Source organism: Leptonotus elevatus, chromosome 8, assembly GCF_054856555.1.
Source record: "Leptonotus elevatus isolate MCC_2025b chromosome 8, RoL_Lele_1.0, whole genome shotgun sequence".
Classification (NCBI taxonomy): Eukaryota; Metazoa; Chordata; class Actinopteri; order Syngnathiformes; family Syngnathidae; genus Leptonotus; species Leptonotus elevatus.
In genome coordinates this window covers 3,378,100-3,404,644 of record NC_141246.1, presented here as the reverse complement: position 1 = coordinate 3,404,644, position 26,545 = coordinate 3,378,100, and the positions used below count along the sequence as shown (strand labels likewise).

The 26,545-nt window shown below is 39.9% G+C and overlaps 2 protein-coding genes across 3 annotated transcripts in view; one reads left to right on the top strand and one right to left on the bottom strand.

Annotated features, from left to right (window-relative positions):
- The first annotated feature begins 2,643 nt into the window (after positions 1 to 2,643).
- On the top strand, positions 2,644 to 9,133 carry tnip2 (TNFAIP3 interacting protein 2). Its single transcript, XM_086082834.1, has 6 exons — positions 2,644 to 3,960; positions 5,308 to 5,601; positions 6,621 to 6,698; positions 6,768 to 7,031; positions 7,369 to 7,485; positions 8,125 to 9,133. The coding sequence occupies exons 1-6, from the start codon at positions 3,667 to 3,669 to the stop codon at positions 8,425 to 8,427; spliced, it is 1,350 nt and encodes a 449-aa protein (XP_085938960.1). The 5' UTR covers positions 2,644 to 3,666; the 3' UTR covers positions 8,428 to 9,133.
- Positions 9,134 to 13,446: 4,313 nt separating this feature from the next.
- fam193a (family with sequence similarity 193 member A) overlaps positions 13,447 to 26,545 on the bottom strand; it is a 23,687-nt gene continuing 10,588 nt past the window's right edge. Inside the window, exons 12-22 of one of the 2 annotated variants that reach the window (XM_086082283.1) lie at positions 25,358 to 25,603; positions 24,800 to 24,950; positions 24,610 to 24,717; positions 23,147 to 23,440; positions 22,776 to 23,046; positions 20,906 to 21,268; positions 18,199 to 18,481; positions 17,932 to 18,118; positions 15,664 to 16,645; positions 15,142 to 15,223; positions 13,447 to 14,284 (exon numbers count right to left, since the gene is read on the bottom strand). In XM_086082283.1, the coding sequence (XP_085938409.1) occupies positions 14,191 to 14,284; positions 15,142 to 15,223; positions 15,664 to 16,645; positions 17,932 to 18,118; positions 18,199 to 18,481; positions 20,906 to 21,268; positions 22,776 to 23,046; positions 23,147 to 23,440; positions 24,610 to 24,717; positions 24,800 to 24,950; positions 25,358 to 25,603 (3,061 nt within the window). In that variant the 3' untranslated portion in view covers positions 13,447 to 14,190. The remainder of the gene's footprint in view (positions 14,285 to 15,141; positions 15,224 to 15,663; positions 16,646 to 17,931; positions 18,119 to 18,198; positions 18,482 to 20,905; positions 21,269 to 22,775; positions 23,047 to 23,146; positions 23,441 to 24,609; positions 24,718 to 24,799; positions 24,951 to 25,357; positions 25,604 to 26,545) is intronic. The other variant, XM_086082284.1, reaches the window with a different exon arrangement.

Genomic DNA, 26,545 nt, shown 5'->3' with positions numbered 1-26,545 from the left:
CGAAAAACTGGCTCAGTAGCGCCCCCTGGATGTCGGTTTCAGCAACATGAAAGTTGATATCTATCATGAGGAGAGAGCCCCCCCCCCCCAAAAAAAAGTTTCAGCTTCCTCAGACATGCTCAAAAAGAGAGCAAGACCGTCATTTTGGTTTGAAGCCAACATTTGAGGGTCATTTTGGTTAAAATGTGGTTTTCACAAGAGAAGGAAATCCAAGATCCAGAAAGGAAATCCTGCGTTTAAATGGCAACTTGTGCATTATTTCACTCACCTCGCTTCTTATTTCCTCTTTCCTCGTCAAAGGAGAAGAAGAATGAAGGCCTGAAGGATGTGCGCTGGGATGACAAGATGGTGCAGGTGCACAGCAGGGTTACGGTAAAGAATGCGGGAAGTGGGAGGGGAAGAAAGTGTTGACACGTTTTCCCAGCACATATGACTTCAATTCCCCCCTTAGTGATACTAAAGAAGCTTTTACGAGAGGTTTTTAAAGGGGACTAAAACTGAGGCGTTTCTTGCGCTCATATGCCCATATATATATATTTTTTTTATTTTATTTTTTTATTTTCTATTTTTTTTTATCCGGTTTAAAACAAACCAGCCAGCAATCTTCACAATGTCCAGTAAAAAAAAAAAAAAAAATTTTTTTTTTAATCAGGTCTGATTTTTGGTTATCATATTTAGCTCAATCAATCAGAGGACAGAAAAATACTATAACCATTCTCAAAGTTGCAGAGTGGTGAATCTGGAAAAAAAAAAGTGTGGGTGTGTAACACCAGCAGTTGGGATGTGAAGGCCATGAGCAGATTACATTTACATGGCAACACATATAGGTAGAAGGCTAAATCTGATTGGACAGTCAAGACATATGCTAGGAAATGATTTTTCAAATTTTTTTTTTAAGTTTCCTATACTTAAAGAACAGTTTTATATTTAGGCAAAAAAAAATACATGATTTGATTTGGTTGTTTACAGTGCTTCTGATAGTGTTGGAGCCAGCAGAGAAAACCCTTGAAGGTCACGAGTGATTTTTTTTGCAGGATATAAGATGTAACGACAGGTGACAAAACATTGCCACTGTACCACTTTCCATTTTGATAACATCAGCCCATCCTTTCGCTATCGACGCCAATATGCTAATAGCGGCTGCTAATTGCTCCGCTAAGGCTAATTGGCTATGCGGCTTATCGATGTGCAGTGTTAGCAATCTGCTGCCAAAACTGCTGATTTGGCTTTTCCAATGTAAATTCCAAACATAGCACACCAAAATACAACTAACATATTGGTGTGCTTTTTGCTTGTAAGTAAGTGTAATTATAAAAAAAAATGTATATGCATAAAAATGCTTCTTTTCTTCTTCTTTTTTTTCAAATGACGGCTTATTTGCATGTGTAGGCTAAATAGTAGCTTATGGAGCAAGAAGTAACATCCTAAGTAGCAATACAATTTTAATTATTTTTTATTTTTGTTTTAAATATTGTGCATATTATATATGTCACCATATACAAATGTGTAAAATAAATGTTAAATTTGAATGAAAAATAATCTAAATGATATACAAAGGAATATATATATATATATTTAAATTGAGTTAAGGAATAAAAAGAAAACTAAAAAATATAGAGATTGGTCAATTATTTTAAAATAAGAAAGAATAATATAAAATAGATATAATTTTTTAAACATATAAAACGTAATTTTTTAAAAAAAAATCAAGGTGTGGTACATGATAAAAAAAAAGATCTTGAATTAAATGTTATAACTACATAATGGTACAGTGGCTTCAACTTTTTTTAAATTAATTTTATAACTTTTGAGAAAAATAATGTACATTTGCATTAAATCATTTATAATGTTTTTAAACAATTATTGAGGTTCACTGTTTTTTGATACATTCATTTCAACTGAATCATCATTTAAGTCGTTTTTTTGCGTAAAGCTGGGGGAAAAAACATACAATTGCGTTTCTGTCATACTGTCATCAAACAAACAAGAATAAGAACGCGATCATACTGGAACGCTCGTGTTATGAGGGGCAGTAAACGGGAGCAATACCTAATATGTCCAAAAGATGGAGCTGTGTATCATATTTACTGAATTTGAAGGGCAGTAAGTGAGGGAATCAAACCTGATTGCATGCGGTCACAAGTCGCATTGTTAACCACTCTGCGCAGCCGAACAAGCAAGATGAGGTCATGGAATTGTGTAAAATGCATAAATAAGTTCATGTTTTTCTCGTTTTCTGCCCAAAGAGGCATTTGTTTTTGTATTAAGTTTTTTAAATTGCCAAATGATCAGAAGTTAAATTCGCTTTTTCAATATAGAGAGAAGGGGGGTGGGGTGTAAAAAAATGAACATTTGATTTCAGGACCCTTTATTTATTTTTTCATTCATTTTATTGTCTACATTTCTTATTTTTATTGTATATTTCATTGCATTTTTACACATTTTAGTGGACATTTAGCTATGTTAATTTACTCAGAAGAGGGTGTTTTTGAAATTGTTTTACTCTTATCTTGAATTCATTTTATTTTATTTAATAATGTGTGTGTGTGTGTGTGGGGGGGGGGGTGGAACTGATTAATGGCATTTCCATTTATAGAGGTCAGAAGGTCATCCCCACACCCCTACCTGTATCTACGTGTCCTACACTCCAGCGGTGCTTTACTGTTGGAATGTTAGCTAGCATGTTTTCTCATAATGGTGCGTTCACTGATATTGTAACACAAAAACGTATTGTCCATTGTTATGAACCGGGGAATTTACTATGACGCTGAATTTACGTTTGCGTTTACGATGTAAATAGCGTTTTCCGACGTTCCGGCCAAAATTGTTTCCAAAAAATCTGCAAGGAGCGTTAGGGTAGATGTTTCGGTACTTTTAAAGACACCCTTTCCTCATTTTTCGTTTGTTTGACGCTAATCAAAACTTTCGAATTTCTTGCGGCTCATGAATGCACCGTCTGTTGACCACGCTCGAGTAGTTGACGTGTATTTATTTCCCATAATTTGGTCATGTTGCATTCAATGACAACACAAAAACAGGTTGTGTCGTGCACTTCGTGGGAACCGTTGGGGAATTCGTAATGATGTCGCGTTTACGTGTGCGTGTGGAAACCTTGTAAACCCCGCTGTCACACGGCGCCATCCAATGTTCCGGCCCAAATTGTTGCCAAACACCCACGAGTGAACGTCAGCGCAGATCTATGAGTAGTTTTATAAACATTTACACTTATTTGTCTCGTTTTGAATCCGCCGAAGGCTAATTAAGAGTTTAAATGGTTGTTTTTCCTGCGGTTATGGAACGCACCACCAGTACTTAAGCAGCCAGCTAGCTTGTATACATTTCTCGCCATTAATTCCGATTTTTTGAGCAAATGTTCATTAAGATTTAAAAAAAATAATAAGGGGGACAATTTGTTTCATAATGTCGCTCGGAGACGGTGAGTCTGCTCGGGCACACAAGGCTCACTTTGACGAATCTCCAAAATTCCAAGGGAAGTTCCCCAGGAAATCCCCCGCTCGGTTATATTATCATCGACGGCGTGAAGCCACACCGCCCTAACAACCGTGCGCCCTCCTCGGCTCCATTCGCGAAGGGAACGCGGCTCGGGAACCGTCAAATGGTGGATTACTAAAAAAACGGAGTCAAGCCACGAAAACCGCCGCGGAAATGGACGCAACCGACGCGGACAAGAAGCGCAGCTACAGCACGCTCAACACGCTGTACCACGAGAGCCGGCAGGAGATGGAGCTGCTGGCCAAGCAGCTGGCGCTTAAGGACAACATTATAGCCGAGCTCAAGCTGAGGCTGGCCGGCCACGAGAGGCTCTGCGTGGGGGTGGGCGACCACCAGTCGGTGGTGGTCGGGCCGTCCAAGTCACTGCTGGAGAGTTTGTGCAAAGAACTCTACAAACTGAAGCAGAAGAGCAACGAGACGGATTTGAAAGTGGTCAGACAAGAAGAGGTACATATTTAGCTTTAGTTTGTTCGTCGAGGCTGTTTATTTCAGTTCTGGTTATTGTTAGCATGAGCAGGGGTTCTCAAACTGGGGGGTTGGGGCCCCAAAATGGGTCACTGGAATATATTTGGGGGGGGGGGGGGGGGTCAGGGTTGTCAAAATAATAATTTCATTGATCAATGTTAAAAGGAAAATGGTTCAATTGTTCGAGGGGAAAAATATGAGTTTACAGGAAAATCACTTTTTTTGGGAATCAAATATGAATAAAGGCAAACCCAAAAAAAGTTTATCTAGATCAAATGTTTTGTTTCAGAGAGATTGTCATTACATGAGAAACAGAAACACTTTCAAAATAGTTATTTTTCACTACACAGTTAAATCAAATTTTTTAGAGTTATTTAAAAAAGTAACACTTTGTGAACAAAAAATCTATTTTGAGATTTTTAAGTATTATTTTTTAGAGAAGACAAATTGCAATTTGACACTTGCAAGACTTAAATTTAAGAAATATGAGGGGTTTAGAAAGAAAAAACATGGTAGTGATTTTAATATAAACCTTTTAATATAAACCAGCCTGCAATTTGTTACAATGTTAACAAAAGCTAAAAAACAAAAACAAAACATTTTCACACAATTCTTGACAAGTTAATTGGGTGTGGATTTTATTTCAATATTTCACAATGCTAACAAAACCCTTGGAAGTTTTTTTTTTCACAATGTTAAAAAAGAAAAAAATCCTAGATTCATATTTCAATGCAATCTTGTTATAATTTTTTTACTAATGTTTTCCAAAAGGCAACAATTAAAATCCTGGATTTGGCTAGCAATCTTTCTTAATTCTAACTAAAATGTAACAGCTTTGAATACAGTTGAATGGTTCAGTGCTAAAAATAGAGGTGAAAATCTTATACTTGGACTTTAATGTCATTTTTCACAAATTTTTCTAAAGCCTAAAAATAACATGGCTGTGTGGAATTAAACACAATTTTTCACAACGTTAAAAGATGCAGGGGAAAAATGTTTAGTTTTGATTTAAACACAATTCGATAGCAATGTTCCCATGATGCTCACAAATGCAAAAAAGTAAAACCCTGGATGTGGATGAATTTTATCATATTTTTCACAATATCAAAAAGCCCCTAAAAAATTTATGTAAATTGAATGTTTCACAATGTTAAAAAAAAATTGCGGATCAAATTCATGTCTGTGGATTTTAAAGCCATTTTTCACAATGTTATCAAAAGCCTCCAAAATCCTGAATTTGGATTTGAACGCAATCAATTTTAATTTTAATTTTTTTAAACTTTAAACAAACTTTATTGGGTACATTTTGATTACAAGTGCTCTTACCAGGAGATCCAGAGGTTGAGCGAGCAGCTGCGTCAGAAGGATGCGCAACTGGAGAGCGTCAAGTGCGGCGCAAAGAGCCACGGGGAATCGAACGGGGATCCCGACAAGGACCTGGAGCTCCGGAGGCTGCGCTCGGCCGAGGCCACCAGGGCCGTACTGTGCACGTCGCTGGCCGAGGAGACCGAGCAGCTGCGGGGCCAGCTGGGCGCCACCGTCCAGGTGTGCCGGCAGCTGATGGCCAAGTTGGAGAAGAGCAAGGAGGGCGGGGCCCAGGTGGGCGAGCAAGCCGCTACGCAGGTGGGCGTCTCGCCATAGTTTGCCAACAATAACTACAAGAAGCAATTAGTGATGGAATTTTTTTGTTGTTGAGTTAGATTAATTGATTAATCCACAAAATAAACTACAGATTAATCGATTGTTTAAAAAAAAAAAGTTAGTTGCTGCCCTAGTGAGTGAGACTTGCGGAAGAATAAGACATTTTATGTGAACAATAATGATAATGTCAAATATGGAGATTTTATTAACTAACGACATCTCGATAAATTGGGAGACTTGCAGATATCGTATCACAATATCAAACGAGAGATTTTTTTCCACAACGCTAACTCGTCAGGGGAAAAAATTCTGCATTCAGATTTGAACACAAGCTAGTCATTTCTTAAAATGCTAGCATGCTAAAATGCTAAAAACAGACAAAAACAATCTTGCAAGCAATTTTCCAAATTTCTAACTAAAAAAAACTAAAAAACAACAGATTTTCCCAGAATTATTATTTTTTAATCCAACAATAAACTACTAGCAATTTATTTGACGTGATAAAACCGTTTCCCACGTTTAATAGCTCTGCAATGTTTCATATAGATCAGAAGTGGGTTAAAAAAAAAGAAAAGCTAACTACCTAGATTAGAAAACGTAATAAACAAACTAATATGGAAGCCATTTGCAATTTTCCCAGTGATAACGAGCACAAATGTAATTCCGACGCCATTTTTTAAAAATGCAAACAGAAACCATTCTGGAGTTTGTATTTTAATGCAAATCCAGTTTTGTTTTTTGTTTTTCACTGCAGTCCAGCTAGCATTTTTTCACAAAGTTAGCAAAAGCATAACTTCTTGGATTTGGATGTTAGCAAAAGCATAACTTCTTGGATTTGGATGTTAGCGCCATGCAGCTAGCTATTTTACACAATGCTAACAAACAAAGAAAAGCAATTCTGAATGCAATTCCGCTAGCATATTCTTCACATTGCAAAAAACAAAACAAAAAAACACTACATTTGATTTTGAATGCTAATCCCATCCCTTATTTGCCAACAGCCGCCCGACAGATGTACAAACTCGCAAATCCGACAACTTGAGGAGGAGAACCAGCAGCTGAAGCAGCGTGTTGCCTACGTAAGAAAAAAAAAAATCATTCACAAAAACTTTATTGCGAAAGGCCTTCCAACCATCATGTGGTCGCAGGTCCAAGGTCTGAACTCGCAGTGGCAAAAGTACGACTCCAGCCGGGAGGAATACATCCGAGGATTGCGCCAGCGCCTCAAAAACTCTGCGGTCGCGCCGCTCGTTCCTTCGCTGGGCTCGGCTAGCGCCGCCTTGCTTCAGAAAGAGATTTCCCGACTCAACGGCTTGCTGGAGGACAAACTGAGCGAGTGTGCCAGGATGCGAGGAGAAGCCCAGGAAGCCAGCGGGAAAAACCGAGAACGCGTCCAGATGCTGGAGCAGCAGGTCGGTGCTAGCTTAGCTTCAACGTGGGCATTGCTAACGTTCGAAACGCCACGCTTACGGAAATACAACTTTTGTTTTCTTTCTATTAAGTGTTTTGTTAATTGCAAAAGCATTTTAGGTCATGGGAAACCTGGTGCAAGCTTAAACAGCATTAAAAAAAAAAAGTTTGGAATTTTTAAAAAACAGATTTGAACTCCTGAACTATTAAAAAAAAAAGTTTCTAGTTTTTAACTTTTTTTTTTGTCTTTTAAAAATGAAGAAATCATTTTGACAGTTGCAGATTTAACATTTGTCATCCTTTTAACGTTTTCTTCCCACATTTCGATTGATTCTTTAGGTACTCATCTACACGGAGGATTTTAAGTCGGAGCGGGCTGACCGGGAGCGAGCGCAGGGACGCATTCAAGACCTCAAGGAGCAAATTTGTCACTTGAAGCAGCAGCTACACAAACAGGTGAACAACTAACAGCTAACAATTCTACAATCTTATTCTGTCAATGAAATTGGACTTTTCTGAAATGGGAAAAAAAATGTTCACAATGATTTTTAGTTGTAACGTTCATTCCTTTAAAAAAAAAAAAAACATGTAGAGAAAGTGAACTTTTGGACATTTTTTGCGGGAGAAAAAAAAATCCAACAATTTTGCTTGTAGTAAAAAAAATTATGTTACTTTTGAATTTTTTCGACAATACTCAGGTTAATTTTTTATTGTTTTCTACACGATAATTTCATGATAATCAAACTTATTTTTTATTTAATCCCCCCAAAATTTTGGGGACATTTTTGGGAAAAAAACATGTTTACAATTTTTTTTTTTTTTTATGTTTAGAAAATTATAGTGCAATTACATATTTCATGTCATTTATGGAAACTGGAATTTTTGGAAAAAATGCACAATTTGTTTTTGCTCATAATTTTCATGTTTTTTTCTGAGGGACTTTTCGGAATATATCTACCATTACGTATCGTTACACATGTATTTATATTTTCACAACTTTTTTGGACACTATTCAGTCGTTTATCAAAAATATCCAATCGTGTTTGGTGGTCACGTGTTGGCTACATGCTAACGGCTACGAAACGTCTTTGGCAGGGAGCCAGCCGAGAAACCAGGGACGTCCCCGTGTGTCACGTGCACATCGGCCACCGGGTGTCGTCATCCACGTCCTCGCGGCGCCACCACTGGGACGCCGGGGACCGTACGGGGGGGGCCCGGACCAACATGCAACGTCAGTCGGCTCCCTCCGCGGCGGCACCCCCGCCGGCGCCGTTACCGCAGGATGCCGCCCTCATGGAGGTCCCGTCGGATCTGCAGTGCCCGCGCTGCTTGGCCACCTTCAGTGAGGACGACGCTGCCCGGTACCTCAACCACTGCGAGGAGTGCGCCACCTTGTGAGCACGACCGGAACAATTTGCGCACTACATGGAATACCTCAACATGGACAAAATGACTTTTATGTTGCACCTTATCAGCGACAATCATTTTACGATTTGAGCTCAGGTCACGCGCTAAAGTCGTAGGCCACCACGTGGGTCGGAATAGGCACATTTTTCGGCAGGGAATCTATCCGCCATTATTCACGTAACTATTCCATTGACTAAAACATATTGTTAGCCTAATAGCATAATTGCTTGAGTCATTTTTTTTTTTTTACCGTTTTCGGAAAAAAATATAACAATTTGCTGGGGGGGGTTTCATTACAATTTTTACGTAAAAACTCAAAAGCTTTCGACTTTTGTTTGAATGAATATTAGTAAACTTTCAGAAATATCTTTTTAATAAGAAACCCATTCAATTTTAAGATTTTTGTTCCAAAATGTCACCTTTCAACTGTAATGTCAAACAATCGCTAAAACAATCAATGTAATGGTGGCCCAAGACTTTATTTGCGTACTTTGATGCAAACTGTATAAGCTTCCTCCTGTTGAATCACAAAATCTTATTTGGTGCTAGAAATCTATTCATAATTTATTTTCATACACAGAAGCCATAAGATATTCTTATACTGTACTGTATAAAATAGACAAATGTATTTATTTAATTTGTAATGTTGGCACAAAAAAAAAAAAGATTTTGGAAAATATGGTGCTTCCCCCCTCCCCACCCCCATCTTAGCTGATCCTCTATTTTTATAATAAAATATTTCATGAATGAAAATCTGTCTGACATTTTCATTGTGAACTACCGACTACCACTATGAAAACATTGCCAAACTTTAATAAGCTTTTTCTTTGCAATAAATATTCTTTCAAAAGAAATGAAACAGATCCATTAAATTACGGGAGCGAGGTTCCATTATTTGACCCTTTTTTTTGTGCGGGCTTGCTCAAATTTTTTTTTATAAATACCTCGTGAGTAATGGGACATTGTGATTTCCTAGGAATGTTGTAGAAATGTATATGCTTGCAGAGGTTTATATAAATAAGTGTTGCATATTGGTAATATTTACCTCTTGAATCATCACATAATTTTGGCGAAGAGTAACATCAGTGTCTTCACATGGATGAAGATCATGAAGCATAATAATTACAAGTAATCTGAGCATGTGTATTATTTCCAAAGTGCGTCAAACTGCTCGTCTTTTGCATTAGCCAGTACCCAAGATGTCGCTTCTTAAGTTTCAAAAAAAGTCAGTGACCTCATACTGATAGCGTGTCATGTCACATTTACATGAGTGTGGTGGGGAAATCCCCTCGCCCGGCTCCGCCTGAACGGGTCATGTGACACACACGCACGTATACGCGCGCACAAACGCGCGCACACACCAGCTGTAAAACGACTAGTATAGCATTACGAGCGCACAACGAGCTCGCGGCGGCAACAAAGCGGTGTGTAGTATCACTTTGACACACACACAGTGTGCATGAATCAGTTGTCACGGGTTCGGTGGAGTCGGAGCAGGAAGTCGGACATCCCCTGCTCAAACAGGAAGTAGGATGCAGACGTACGCGCGCACCGCACGCACACAGACTCAGACTCAAACAGAAACACATGCATAAACAGTCACGAGCCCAAACTTGTTAGAGTTAACGAAAACTAATAACGTCACTAAAAGAACGTTTAAAAAAAATAACGAAATAAAATAAAAAATGAAAATGCTTTGAAAAAACTGACTACATCTTACATTTATAAAATTAACTAAAACTATCATTTTAGAGAATATATCCATTGTTTCATATTTGTCAATTTTCATGAGCTTTTAGGGTTTAAGTGTATTTCGGTATGGACGATATGCCACGGAGGAGGCGGGACTTCCGACTTTTCACCCATCAACTTTGTTTCCGTTTCCGGTTTGCGACAAGTGGGCCGCGTCCCAGTACTTGCGCTTACGCCTTTGTGCCCCTCGGTTGCGCGTTCCCGTGGTCGGGTGCGAGGCTGCGAGTGTGTAGTGTCTGTCTCAGTGTCCGAAGCATTTCAGATAGCCGAGACGCGCTCCCGCCGATGAGCGGGAGCGCGCGGTTCGGGGGGCGCAGGGGTTGGGGTGCGAGTGTTGGAACGCAGCCAGCAGTGGTCGGAAACGGCGCTGATGTTTAAAACCCGGAAGTCCGTGGCATCTGCCCTATTGCTGTACGTCAGAAAGAGGAAAGTCAGTCACTTGTCATTACTACACAATTCTTGGCGACCTTCAAAAAATAAAAAAAATAAAAAAATAAATTCATTTTGACTTTACAAAAATGTCAAAACAAACTTAAAAACTATAACGAAATACCCCAAACTATTTTAACCCTGGACGAGACACACGTACACAAACACAAAACAAAGCATGACTTGTGTATGACAGCTGAGAAATCCTCCTTCAACAAGAGCTAAGATAGCAATTAGTTGTAGCTTCATGCTAATTATGAAACACAAAATCTGTCTACTAAAAGTTCATACCGCTTGGAAAACGATACAAAAACTTTTATAAAACAGTTGTGAAGCTAAGCTAAGCTAAGCTTACTTACCCCTTTGCACACAAATCATGGTTATGTTTGGCAACAACCTCCCGCTTTCATAAAACGAGGGACGTTGCTAAACTAAATGGCCCCTAAATTAGCAATGTCTACAAATTGTGGCTAATTTCATAAAAATGTGCTATAACAATGTATGTGTAGAAAAGAGCTTTAAAAAAAAAAGGTCAAAAAGCTAACATAGCATAGCCACCATCCCACTTAGCACTGGCAGCAGTGTGACTCCAGACAACGTGATGACTATTATTATCTTGCCTGTGTCATAAGGTTAAAAGAAAAGACCCTAAAAAAGCCCCAACACACTTTTACACTCGCAGGGTAAAATTGACTGAACGCCCCCCTCACACATCAATGGCTTTGAGCCCAATTACATACTATACGTGAGTGGAAGAAAGAAAAAAAAGCCGCTTGCAAGTCGCCCACCTGACTGCTGCGGGAACTTTTCAGTGATTCCGCGTTTGCGACCACTTCTGAGGCTGGCAGACATTTTGTGCGACTACCTTTAATCTTGGGAATGGGAATTTCCACACAGACACAATCGCTAACACACGCACGCCCACACGCACCCACACACACGCACACACACACATCCTTTGTTTGTGTGAACGGACAGACCCATGCTTAAATAAATAAATGGACAAATGTTTTAATGTTATTGTGCCACTATTCTATTTTCAAGTGTACCTAATGAAGTGTCCATGAAAACACTTGCGCTATGCAAGAAACCAATGCAGGGAAACTTTTTGACCCTCCCTCGCTGTGTTGTGCTTATTTGCATATTTGAAGGTGACACACGAGCGTTCCATTCATTCATTCATACATTTGGCAAGACGACGGCGCGTGAGTCACCGAGTTTCCTGCTGGATGATGTCATCAAAGACATGATCACGCGCATCGGGCTCTGCATACCTTTAAAGGAGGCAGCAACCACTCGGCGACCTTTCACTTCCTCATCCTCGATGATTGATCACAAATACACGTACACACTATACTGCGCAGACGCGGGTGTCAGAATAGTTTTGGGTTGTTTACTATAGTTAGGTTTTATTTGGTTTGGATTTTTGTTTAATTTCAATTTTAATTAGTTGATTGAATTCCTGGACAGGTGGGTGAGTAAATCAAGTGCACCTTCTTTGTACAGTAAAAAGTAAGTTAAACAAAAGTGCGCTCCATTTACTTACTCATTCATGGGCGTTCATAGGAATGACATCAAACCAATAAATGAGTATTAGTGCACACGTAATATCAATATTGTGTCCACAATTAAAATTTTCTTCCCACGTCACGCCTGGGGCTATTTAAACATCAGCAAAAATATTTATCATCTCCATGACCTCATTTTACACCGCCTGAGCGCGAGGGGAATGTACTCAATTTCACAACGACTTTCCCTTTAAACGATGACACCCTAACCGGTGTGAGGTGCAACTTACTGTGAGCAGTTGCATACCACGCCACAATTAAGTTATAGAATTTTTAAATAACATGTATATATATTTTTTAAACGTGGCATTGGATTCATCGAGTCCCCGGAGATGTGCTATTTATTGCAAAGCTAACTGCTAAAGCACAGTTTAATGTAATGGACACAAATGAGTCTATGTTAATGTTAGAAAACAAGACTGTTTCTTTAGTAAAACTAGGAACGTTTGAATGCTCTGCTAGGCTAAGTATTTAAGGTAAATATTTACTAACTACACAAATGTGCTACTAAAACTAGGCCACAAAAAAAAAAAAAATACACCGCCCCTCCTCCCCCAGACATACAAGGTATTTTAGTAAACTACTTCTGATTGGTTTACTCTGCTTTTAAATGTCGTAAATTATTTTTAATGTCTCAAATTCAATTCCCTTTGAATTTAAATGTTTTGTAACTATAAGGCACATTGTGTATGAATTACGCAATATACATTACCTGCTTTGGTTTACCTCCAAACGTCAAAAAACAAGGGTTGTTGCAAAGCTAAATGCTAAGCTAGGCTAACTGTCCACTAAATGCCAACTACACACACAAATGTGCCTGTGGCTATTCGACACACATAAATGTTTAAAAACTCCTTTCACAAAAACTAGCAGTTGTAGTGCTAAGCTAACTGCTAGGTGTAGTGTCATGCTAACTGTACAGTCCTACACAAATGTGCCACAGTATCACTCCATTCATGAAACTATGGATGTCGCTAAGCATACAGCTATGAGTAGCTATACACAGAAATGCAGACAAAACTAGGACCGTTGTGACTTTAAACTTAAATAGCACTTAATGCAACTGCTATGCTAAGCTAATTAGCTACTAATCATATTCTAATGCTAACTACATACACAAACTTACCCACTAACATGCATATGGTGTACTTCTGTAAAATGTGGGCTGTGAAGCTAAGCTAAGTGTAGTTTTGTGCTAACATGCTACTTTTTTCCCTCTCCAATCAAACGTAAATGCCAAGAAATAAGACAAGAAACGACACCCTGCCATACTATATTGTATTCCATCTTTCAAAAAGAAAGACACGTTTTCATAGGACTTAACAATATGTTAAAAAAAAAAGTAGCCAGTCAGGCATTTTCAGTGTTAATACAATAGACACTCTATAATCGATTTGATAGCGAGCTCTTTTCGCTCAATCTCGCACGCATACAAACCGGCTACGCAACGTCAAAAAAAAAACTGAAAAGAAAAAAAATGCATCTGATAACATTTGTGTTTTTTTTTATACTTTTTTTTTTTTTTAAACAGGATAAAAAAAAATGACAAAAAAAAACTGTCAAGTATTCTGGGCGGGTGCAAAGAGAGTGGACGCCATTTGACCAAAGCCCCTTCTGAGACGCCGTGTTTGGAGGATGAGGGGGTTGGGTTGGGGGGACAACTGGATAAAAAGCCACAATATGTCAAATACAACTCTTTAATTAACAATAATAATGATCTTTTTTCCATTTTTTTTTTTTTATAATCAATTTAGACCATGGCTTGTTCAGTCAGAGAGAAAATGGCCGACGAAAAGCACAGAAGCACGCGAGGGGGAGGGATTCCGGATTTTGCTTTTCTTCCGAGTTCAGCAGGTCCGTCAGGGGAACATGGCGGGCGGAGGAAGAAAAAGCAAGGCAGCGTCGGGAGAGAAACAGTCGGGGTAAAAGGTGGGTTGGTGGCGCGTGGAGGTATAAAGGGGGACGCGTGGTGGGCTTGTTTGGGGGGGGGGGGGGTGGACTGGACTCAGTGTGCTGCGAAGGTGGCCTTTTTCAAGCTAAAGTTGGACCAGTTGATTGACAGCCGCTGACGCGTCTGCCGGGCCGAGTCCAAACAGAACCTAAACACACATTATTGTGAATGATTAATAACAAATAGGACAGCCATTTTAATTCATCCACTGCCATCAAAAAATCATTTGAACTATTTTTATTAGTTTAACATTTTTTTCCACTTTTGTTAACAATAGTATGAAAACCTAGGGGAAAAATATTGTACATTTAGACCAGATATAAAATTTGTGATTAATCGTGAGTTAACTATTTAAGTCATGTGATTAATAACAATTAAAAAATTTATGTTTTTTTGGTGAGCTAACAAATACACGCACACACAAAAAAAAAAATATATATATAAAAAAAGAACAATGATGATTACATTACCGAATGAACAATACTGAGCTCTCAGAAAAAGAAAAAGAAAAAAAAATATGTAATCGCCTGACGCACAAATTTTTTAATAATCTTTTCTTTTTCTTTTTTTTAATAATCTTTTATCAAATATATCTCTTTTATATGTACAATAAAAACTTTTTTTTGGTTTTCATACTCTTGTTAACAAAAGAGGAAAACATGTTAAACTAATAGAAATAGTTCAAATGATTTTTTGACATCTAAAGCCGTCAATGGCAGTTAACGAGTTCATCATTACAGTATTGTGAGTGGATGAAAAATCCCTCATACCAATTTGTTATCTGTGATGTCATTCAAACTTCCAACTTTCCCATTTTGATCAATTATACATCGACTTTGTAGCAAATTGTTTTTCTTTCTATTTCCTACAGGGGGAATAATGGTCAATAAAAATGAAATGCCATTACGTGACTGTTCTTGTTCACATTTAGAGCTTCCGCTGTAGCTTTTTCAATTCCGACTCCAGCTACACAAGTAAATGGCTTGCCAACGTAACGACGCGTACCTTTTGAAATATTCCACCTCTCGCTCCGTCTCGTCCATCTCCGTGCTGTCCAGATCGATGTCTTTGGGCAGGAACACATCGTCTAAACACAAAAATACACACGCATTTATATTATCATTATATATTTCTCTCCCCCACACATTTTTGTCATTTTACTTTACACGTTCAATTATAATTGCAACACAAATACATAATAGTTTCATTGGCTGTTGTATTTTGTTTCGCCATTTGACAAAATCGTTCATCGATTAATTGGGAAAAATAAACCCTTCTTTTAAAAATATTTATTGTATTGACTATCATAATGTTGGTCTGAGAACATCAATTGCATACAAATGCTCTATCAATATGCTTGTCCCTCATTGGTTTGATTACATTTGAGTGTCTTTCGCATCCCGTTGAGGCAGCGAGTGATTTAGGCCCCCCCAGAAAAATCAATGAATACCGAAAAATGTCGAGAACTCCACTTTGTGATGGATTAATACGCGTCTGCCAGTAGTGAGTGAAAAGACGGACACCAACCTATGGAGGTGTTCATCTTGTCCCCCTTCTTCTTCTTGTTCTTCTTAGCTTTGCCTTTGGGTTGTGGGGACTCTGCGCTGGGGGGTTTACCGTTCTGCTCTGCGTGTTCGGATTGGGAGGAAGCGTGAAGATGAGGAGGCGGTGAGGGCGAGGGGTTGGAGGCGGGCGGGCTTCGCCGCTGATCTTCCTTCAGCCGCCTTTTCCCACTGGCGCTCCTGTTGTTGCTCCTGGCCTCCGAGGCGGCCGCGGGCGCCTCGACGGGCCTGGTGCGCGTCGCTTTGGTCTCTGCAAGGTTGACGGGCGCTTCCGGTTCCTTCTTGACGGGGGCGTGCTCGCACGTGATGATCTTGGCGGCGGCGGCGGGCTTGGCTTTGACTTTGCCGTCGGCGCTGTGGTGGTGGAGGTGCGAGAAGCCGCGCTCGCCGTGCTGGCCGTTGGGTCGGGGTTCCGGCCGGAGGTCCTTGGGGCAGATGAGGCTCTGGAGGAGTTGCGACTTACCGTTGCGCAGGTGGTCCAGCACGTTCTGGGCCGTCTGCTTGAGGGGCTGCGGGTTGTTGGTGTTGGGCATCGGCGCCGTGTTCTCCTTAGCTTTGTCTTTCTTCTTCTTTTTGGCGGTGCAGTGCTCCTGCAGCCGGAGGAGCTCGCGCTGGAGCGCCGCCTCTTCCTCCTCCTGCCGCCTGCGCTGCTCCTCCTGCTGCGCCTCGGCCTCCTGCCGGGCCTTCTCCTCCATCTTCTTCTGTTTGTGGCGAGCCCGCTTGGCCGCTTTGGAGCTGGACGCCGGCTTGCTGTCGGCGCTGTTGATGAACTGCAGCAGGTCCTCCACCCGCCGGTGGTCCTCCACTCCGCCGCCGACCGTGCAGTCGCGCTCGGGCGCCGGCTGCTGCTCCTCGCGCTTGGGCTGCTCCTCCTTGCGCTTGGTCAGGCGCAGGCGCAGCTTCTCACGCATTTCGGCGTAGTTGCGGCTGGTCGGCGCCGCCGGAGGCTGCGAGGAGCAAAAGTGTAAGTGGAACAATTCTACACCTGGGTGGACTGATGTACATATTAGTGATGTCACTATCAAATATTTTTGAATCCATTAATCGGATACATTTTAATTTTGTCTTAAGGTGTATTACAAAAGCATTTCCCCCCCCGATTACTGTTTATTAAACAGTGATTGGTGTTCATTTCGCACTTCGAATTCATATAATGAAAAAAAAGAAAGAAAAAAAAAAGGAGGTTTGATGTACTATGACACCGGTTTAAGTCATTGTTTTCCAAAGTAAAAACAGGCCTGGAAAAGATTAGAATCTCTTCTTTCACAAGGGAAAAAAAAATTGCAATTTAATTAATTAGCAATTAGCATTAGAATATAGCGAAGTTTCATCAATATTCACAAAACTGTTTAAAACAGTGGGAAAAAGAGCTTTTTGCAACATGGCCCCTCCTTTTCCTCTGCTGCCACCTGCTGGCCGTTTTCTGTAATAACTACCATCGCTTTAAGCAACCTCTTCAGGTCAGAGGCTGCGTCAAAGCCTTCTGTATGCTCAAGCATAAAAAATCAAATAAAAACATAAATAAAATTTTTGGGACCATAGCAATATTTAAAATTTGTGTTTATACGTTTTTGGGAGCAAATTAGTTAACTGTTGATATGCTCGATTATTAAAATAGTTGATTAATTTGATAAATGATTACTTGTCAATTAATCGATTAATTTTGACAGCTCCAGTACATATAAATAATACACTCTTATGAAAAGCTATTTTTTTGCACAAGATATGAATGTTACGTTAAAATTGATTTACTGCGTACAATATTGTTCTCTGAACATTTTGCTCAAGATTTATTTTTGAATAAATAAAACCTTTAAATAAATGTTTGTTGATTTAAAATAGATTAAAATTGTTATCGACCGAGAAAGAAATAAAAATCAAGATTTTAATTTTTTGGGCCATATCGCCCAGCCTTACGTAAGAGCAACAATAGTTTTTTTTCTGATCCTCAAAAATTTGTTGTCATAAGGTGTGTCATCTTGAACTTCCAGTAACCAAATTCAACACCTTCTCCCCATTCACACCTAAGACCTTGTAATACTAAAGAGTCACATGACTTTGGGGGAGGGGATAATGGCCAATTGTGTAATGTCCTGTTCTAGAAAGGACATTACACAAAGATGTGGAAATCTAAAAATGTTTGAAAAATGTGTTTGACTGATAAAACCCCCCCAAGAAAAACATTATTTGCAGCCCTGTCCAGATGTTGCGACAACGTGCTTGCTTTTCTCACCCCGCCGTGCCCGAAGAACTCGCAGTAGCAGCAGTCACAGTACTTTCCTTCCTTCTGATTGGTGGAGGTGGAAGTGGACGAGCTGTGTTCCGAGCAGCTGTCCTCGTCCTGGCTCTCCTCGCCGTCGTAGGGCGGGTGCTCGTACGCCCTGTCGCCCTCGCACCGGTGCCCCTCGCAATCGGGATCACTGAGGTGGCGGACGGGCGACAAACGTTCAGCATTCAGACGCATCAAAAAAATCTCACCAGAGTCGTCATGCGGACCCACCTGCAGACGCTGGGCGGGGCACTGAGAGGACCGTCCGACGAGGAGACTGCCGGCTCGGCCGGCGGGAGGCACAGACCGGGGTGGACCTCCCCCAGATCCGGCGCTGGGGCGGCCATTTTGGGGAAGGACTGCGGCACCATGGCGGGGAGGTGCGTGGCGGGGGCCGGCGGAAGGGAAGGGCAGGAGAGCGGTGGGAGGGGGCTCAGTGCGGCGGGGTTGTTTCGGTGGGCGGCTGGGGAGACTTGCCGGTGGTCCTCTTTACCTAAACTGTGAAATACGTCATCTGGGGAGACAAAAGGACATAGATGGAAGATTGAAGGGAAACATAGAAGGACATTTATTTACACAGTCAAACTTCTATGGCGTCAGACATGACAGCATATGGATCAAGAATTTCCGAAATTCCATTTCCCGTAACTTTTGACAAGAATATAACGAAGTTTCATCATTATACACAAATCTGTTTAAATTCACTGTGGACCGTAATTATTGGCCAATGGGGTGTTAATTATTGATATAGCCCATGGGTAAGCCTACGTAGTAAGTAATTTAGATTCAGTTACTGCTTAGGTCTGAAACGTGCCAGAAAATAGGCAAAAATGTTGATCAAAAGTTGATGTTTGCAAATGTTTTGTTTCGATTCAACACAAACAGAATCTGCTTTCATGGAGGATGACAGAAATCAAACAATATTTACTGTTGACAGGCTGAAGTTCCATTTTTTTTTTAGACTATTTTAAATTGAACAAGGTATCTCAATGATTAATCAATTATCAAAAATAATTGATTCATTTGATGATCAATTAGTTGATTAATCGTTGCACCTCCAATTACAAGCCTCCTGTTATGTTGCAGGTCAAAGAGACTAAAATAAGTCAAGTTTAATGGAAAAAAAAAAAAGGTTTAAAAAAAAAAAGTTAGGATAAAACTTTTTCTAGCATTGTATTGCTTTTTTGTGTAATTGTAAAAAATATTAGTGTCAAAGTCACTGTTGTGCAGAAAATGTGTCTTTTCACAAAAAGCTTCTTTTTCTCCTTATCTTTTCAATTTTCGCTCAATGTCACTTAAATGACCTATTTTCAAATGCTGTACTAAAGAACGGAATAAGGTAGAAACATACTTTTCTTTCTGATGAAAGAACGGAACGCGATCTGTCATGTGGTACCCGCCATGTTAAAGAGGAGTTAAAATGCTCGAAATTGGCTGTTTTTTGGATAACGTATGCCAGTAAATGACTAAAAATTAAAAAAAAATAAGCGTCTGCTTATGTTGCTTTTCTTGCTTTTTTAAGTTTTACCCCGTTAGCAGCTCTGCGTATACAAATGCGGTTACTTTTCCGCAATGTCCCCTAAGGTGGAAATGTTTCACAATAGAGAATAACACATTTATAGTAAGACATGAGTCATCATTCTTTGACTGCTTCTTTCCAAAGTGCTAACCATGACGCATAATTTAGCACTGTATGACGAAAGGGGTGGGGGGTAATTGTGCAAAGGGTTACTGGGTTTGACAGGCTTCTTGTTGCCAGACGCAAAACCCTCAAATGTCAGGCAACCACAGTCCAAGCATCGGTACATCCTGTCACGTCACACATTAAAAATATATATACTACTCAACAAATGTTTGGGATATAGGGAAAACGGGGTGACATTTCAGGATGAATCTAATATGCACTACGACATTTATAGTAGTGTGACCTTCATTAACCTTTGAACACAAATCCAACTTTTATTATCTTGTCTAAAAGTCCCGCATGGTAAATGGTAAAATTCACCTCAGGTGTTCAATCCATTATTTAAAAAAAAAAAAAAACGGTATCATTTAGGGTTGGTATATAAACAGTCATCTTCGTCATGCTTATTTACATTTTATCATCACGAGATTAAAAATAAACAGGGCAAATTGATCAAAGCGAGGATTCTAACAGGATGCTCTCAGAGGGAAGTGGCTAGTAAGCTTCGAGTTTCAGTGACAGCAGCAGGTTAACAGATGGGCATAGAACTTAAAAATGTGTGCTTGGAAATGTAATCGGTTCATTCATCAACACCTGTTGTGAATTGTAGCTGACCAGCTCCTTGTTAGACAACACTAAGTAGTGAAACAAAGTAAAGTTGAACTTACACATTCACAAGATTCTTGCAATTGGCTATTTTGTAGTGCTGTTCGAATGTGTACTCGGGATGTAACGGTAACGACAATATCGTGATATCGCCATATTAAAACTGCCACAATATCGTCGGCATCATGTCACGATATTAAAATCCAGGTTGATTTCCATTCGTGCAGTTCTAGCACCCTCTGGCGGCTAGTTTTTTTTAGTGCAGTTTAATTTTCACAAGGCATGTTTTGGCCCTTCTATGTTTAAAATCTACGCTAATGGTTAGACGCAGGGGAATACCTCAATATTAAGTGTTATTAGAAATTATAGGTTGTTATTAGAAATTATAGGTTGTTTATATGCATTGCTGTTATGTACAAAAGCACAATATTGTGTTTTTTTTTTTAGTATGAGCTCCTTTTTTTTTTTTTTTACAATATTGTGACTTTTTATTTAATTATATATCACCAACCTCCCCACAATATCATGATATCATATCGTGATGTTTGGATATTGTTCCTCCTGAAATGTACCCCAAAAGCCTAATATCCCCCCCAAAAATGTCGAGTCATGTCTATTTTCATAAGTGCTAACCTCGTCTCAGATTACCTAAGGAGGTTTTAGATGCTAGGTGGATAGGTAGGTTATTACTTGACTGGACAGTGGTGCCGGTGCACGACACGGACGCCATGGACGCCGACGTCGCCATAGCCACCCGGTTGGTCTCCATGAAGGCATCTTGGAAGTTGTACAGACACTTCTTCTTGGCGCCGCTCTTCTTCTGCTCGCGGGCCTCCAACGACGAACACGACGACAGGGACGAGGACGACGATGAGGAAGGGTGGGGAGCAGGTGTGGCAGCGAGCAAGGGATGGTGGTGGTGGTGGTGGTGGTGGTGGTGGTGATCCGCTTGGGGGCCGGCGGGCGTTGGCGGGAGGGGGACGTCAGCGAGGGGAGGGTCCAGGATTTCCTCTGGGAAAGAGGGGAAACATTTGTTAAAGTTAAACAAACTTACGGAAGGAAAATTATTTGTGTCTGGGGTCTGCTTTTGTTGGGCCAATGATTATCAGTTGAAGCCAATTTATACCTGAGGGCCATTTTGGGATTCGTGGGTCACGAACAAAGAGCAAATTTGTGCCTGGGGGTCTGTCTGGATGTGGGGAAACATTTTGTATCCGAATTGTTTTCATTGGACTGCTGAGGGTCGGTGGTGGTGGTGGTGGATCTTTTTTGATTGGGCTACAGATTAGTCAGTAGGCCTTTTTGGTACAGCGCCTCTTTTCGTAAAGTTACCGATATTCAGGAGCCATTTTATGTCAGGAATATGTTTTTCATTGGTTCTCTGATAGTCAGTTGAGATACACAATGGGTTAATCGGAAGCCATTTTGGGTCCTGAGTCCAATTTCTTTGCATATTTGAATCATTCAAGTCAAGTCATTTTGGGTTCAACAGTCAGGAGCTATTTAGTGTGTTTTTTTTGTTTGGTGATTGTCAGTGGACGGACATTTTGTGTCTGGGGTCTGTTTGAATTGAGTCACTAAAATGTAATTTGTACGGAATTAGGGCCAGTGAAGGGAGAAAAAAAAGTTTGGCAGGATTCTCACTTTAATCTCAGAATACTCACTTTAAAGTCAGAATTTAAAGTGAGAATTCTGACAATAAAGTCGTAATTCTCACATTAACGTCAGAATTGTGATAATTCTGAGAATAAAGTCAAAATTCTGAGATTTAACCCATTAAGGCCTAAAACGCCTGGCAAAACATGCCTCTAAAACCTATGGGTGACTTTTGAGTCACCCCCAAAAACCTTAAGTTTGCCTGGAAATTCAACAATATTAAAAATAATTGTAATAAATCGGGGAAATTATTTGTCGTCCATTCCGTTACAAAGCCGCCAACATTTTCACCATCCTCATTGTCTACAAACATATTTCTTAACAGTATGTCACTGTCGACTCATTACACTGCTTCGAATTCCTCCGGCGCCGTCGTCAATCACGTCATTTATTATTTAATAAACTCCCTTCGAATCTGCATCAACCATAAACGCTTGAATAAAATCCCAGGACATGCTATGAGGCCCACGTCACCCTATCGTGCATATTCTGATGCATTTCATCGGCTAAGAGACCAAGAATTGGTCAAAACACAGCAAAATGACATATCCGCTCTCCCGGGTTTAAAGGGAGAAGCACGGTCACACGCTCCCAACCTAAATGGGTTAAATCAGAATTCTCAGATTAAAAGTGAGAATATCCAGCCAAATATTATTTTCTCTCTTCACTGGCCCTAATCCTCTTCCGTACATTTGAAAGTGTAACGTGTAAAAACAAAATTCAAGCAGTTTTCAGATCTATCAGGAAGTTTTGCTCATTAAGTTGAGGTGTGACATGGCATGAACAACCGCAGAAAACATCGCCACCTACTGGCCAAACACTTTCTTTCTGTGGCCTTCTGGCCTGTAAGAGTGCCTTGTACCTTGTAGCAGCTCTGGCAGCAGCACTTGACTGATTGATTGATCCAAGCTCTTCATCACAGCTGCATCCCACAGGCTTTCAAAGTTGAGCGAGAGGCACTGCAGCGAGCTGTTCCAGTCACCCGCAACTCCTCCACCGCCGCCACTGCCGCCACCGCCGCCGTCGCCAACACCGCCGCCGAAGCTGTTTTGGTACATATGCTCAGGTAGCGTGGGGCTGAAAGCCGGCTGCTTGGCTGCTATGTGGTTGTGTGTAGGATTGGGAGGCAAAGGCTTGGAGAGGAGAAAGTGAATACATGTTAGTAGATTGCGAAAATACTAATATTATTCTGACTTTGCTCGCTAGGCATTTTCACCCCCTAACTGCGTTCACCTTGTGCGTGAGGGGAGGACTGGGCGGGTAAAGTGTGGGGTGCAGCAGCGGTCGGGGAAAGTTGTGCAGCGGTAGGTGTCCGTGGATGTGCGGGTAGAGGTGGAGGGCGGGCCTGGCAGGGCTGGTTGTCGTCGTCTTGCCGTTGTCCGTAAAGAACTGGTGGCCGACGGCAGCTGGGGGAGGCGCCGAGTGGAGTCGCCCAGGGGGTAGGCACCCGGCCGGGCCCAGGATATTGGTAGAGGCGGGGTCTTGGTTACATACGTGGCACTCGCACGCATGCTGGACCTGCTCTATCTTTTGGAGGAAAGACATATTTCAAATGATGTTAGCGAGGGTGGGAAATATAAAGCACAGTAACACTCAAAACAAAGACTAGAAAAATATATCAAAATACAACAATAAATTACAAAAATACACAAAATTTTAGGGGTAAAAATACAGAAGGATTAGACCAAAATAAACTAGTAAAAATATTAATGAAAAAATCTAAAGTCATAGTAAAGAAAACCAAAATAGGATAAAATAATATATATTAGAAAAACGGAATATTCCAAAAATTTAAGAAAATAATTTAAAAAGTAAAAAAATATTTTTAGGGAAGACAAAAATTGACAAAGGCGTGTCATATTTCCATGTTTATAAGCTTGAATCAGCTCCACTCTGTAAATATTGGCTCCGGCATCTTCCAGGTCGCGCAAATATGTTTTTAAAAATTACTGGGCAAAGTATTTTCATGTAAACATAGACTTTAACGGGAGAATCCGACTTAAGTCAAAATTTGGTTTACATCGCCAGCGTAGTAACGGAACTCCGCCGTAACTTGATGACTCCCTGCATAGGGGGGAATCTAATTATTTGGTCAAAAACACATGAATAGAAACAACAAAATGTTGGAAAGGAAAAAGAAAAAAAATCTCATTTGGGCAGAAAGAAGGGGGGCGAATAAAAACTATGTAGAAAAAAAAATGCAAAATATTTTGATAAAATATCACTAAGCATAAGGCAAAATACACACTAAAAATGAAAATACAAATATTTGAGGAAAAACAAAATAAAACAAAATACACAATTCTAGAAATTGAAAACAAAACCACATATTTTTAAAGTTAAAAAATTTACTAAAATATTTAGGGAAAATCTAATTAGACCAACAAGATTTTATATATATTTATCAGAGGAAAAAAAAAAAGTTATAAATACTGTACTGGAGAAAACTGAATTACGACAAAAATATTCCAAAACAATGACAAAACACAAAAGTTTGAACAAAATACACTACCATGCTAGGCAAACAATATTACCATATTTGGTCAAAAACAAAACACCAAATACCAGAAGCAAAATATTACACTAACTTTCATCTAAGACTTAATGAAAATGAATGTAAAGAATTGAACTGGAATTAATGTATAAAATTGGCATATCGCCCAGGCCTACATACTGTCTAAAAGTTTGGGAGGTACCTGCTGCTGGTGGTTGTACGACGGCGGAGGACTGTTTGTCTCCTGGTGCCGCCTCCTTTCCTCTTCGTCGCCGTCTGACGAGCTACTGCTGCTACTGATGCGAGGAGACTGTGCAAGGAAAAAGATTTACATATGGTGGGTGTTCAGAAAATTGGGACGCAGGTAACAAAAACAGAAACGCAGAACTTACTGCATTTTGTGCTGCGCAGACGCCGCCACTGCCGTTCACGTCGCCGCGGTGTCCGTTGACTGTCGCCACGCCGTTGTCATGGTAGCCGCTCACGGGATACATGTCTCCGAACTTGCCGGACATTGGAGGCACTTCATCGTCATCGCTGACACTTGACGGAGGAAGAGGAATAATAATTCAGGAATAGAATGACACTAAAATACCTTAAATTTAAGTGCATGCCTAATGCTAATGCATTCTAGGATCTGTAGCGCCCCCTACAGGTGCATTATTGGGATAAAAGTGCATTTACCTAAATAGTGGCCTCTGTTGTAAAGAAGACATTATTTTTTAAACATTGTCAACTATGATTATTTATAATTAAAAATACTTAATAATTTAACAGACCATTTTAATTTAATCATTAAGTTACCGGTAATCCTAATTCATTTTTATTTCAAACATTTTATTATTAATTATTCATAATTGCAATTTCAGGGAATATATGCAACACATAACTATAATTTGAGAGTATATATTTTTGTTTTAGAATCCGTGACTTGAAATTTGGCCACTTACAAAGTGTTGCCGTCCCCGGCAGGCAGGACGAGTCGGGGATGCCGCTGGATGGTAATGGGGGAGCTGGAGTTAGAGCCCGACGGCGAGCTGCCCGACGAGAGGCTGGGTGGATGCACCTGGGCCAGGTAGTCCTGCGGGGGAGTGTCGCCCTGCAGGGGCAGCTTGATGGGCAGGTCCTCCGAGATGGGCGAGTCCATGATGCCGCACGTCAGGATGTGCGAGAGGCTGCAGTCGTCACACGTGCACCTGCGGGTGGCCAAACAATTGATTCTAATGAATTGCAAATCACCATTATAGTCAGCCTAAAAAACATATTACCTTGCGATTCGAGCTGTATCACGATTCAAAGATCACAATTCGATTCAATTATTCCCAGTATGAATCTATAAGTCAATTATTGCGATTAAAAAAAAAAACCTCAAATTAAAAAAATTCTAATCAGTAAGCTCTGTAAGATTTGTATGAAAATGTACTTCAGGCTTATAACCGAGCCACTGTATTTAACAAACAGGTTGCAATATAGTTTCATGTTTAAATAGCATTGAAATAAAATGTTAAAGTTTAATGTTATTTTAGTATAACATTCTTCCATGCTTCAAGTATGAACCCTAAGTAAGACATTTTGTTGAATATTTCCATCAAAAATTGATCTTTAAAAAATCGATAAGGCTGCATATTTAATCAATACGAGGATTGTGCGCTGCAATATCGCAATATACTGCCGAATCGATTTTTTAACACCCCCAATTATTAGCATAAATAAATATTGAAAAAAACAAAACTAATTGAAATATTTCAAAAGGAAAAAATATGACAAAAATAATATACAAATATTACAATAACAAAATACTAAAACCTTGGACAGAACACACACAGGTATTGGAAAAAGGAGAAAAATGTCTGGAGGACAAAAATTAGAAAAACAAACAAACAAATATTTAATGGAAAATAGAGAGAGGAAAAAAGATTAAAATGGTAGACAAAAATGTAAAAAAAAATGTAATATGGCAACAACAAAAAAGTGCAGTACCGCATGTAGTTTGGCATCTGCGGATTGATCTCATTGAATTTTTAAAAAATTGTAACAAAATATGCAGGACAAAAATAAAAATAAAATATTAGACAAAAATGATACAAATTATTAGGATTTTAGACAAATATTAGAAAATTTTACAATATTAGATCATG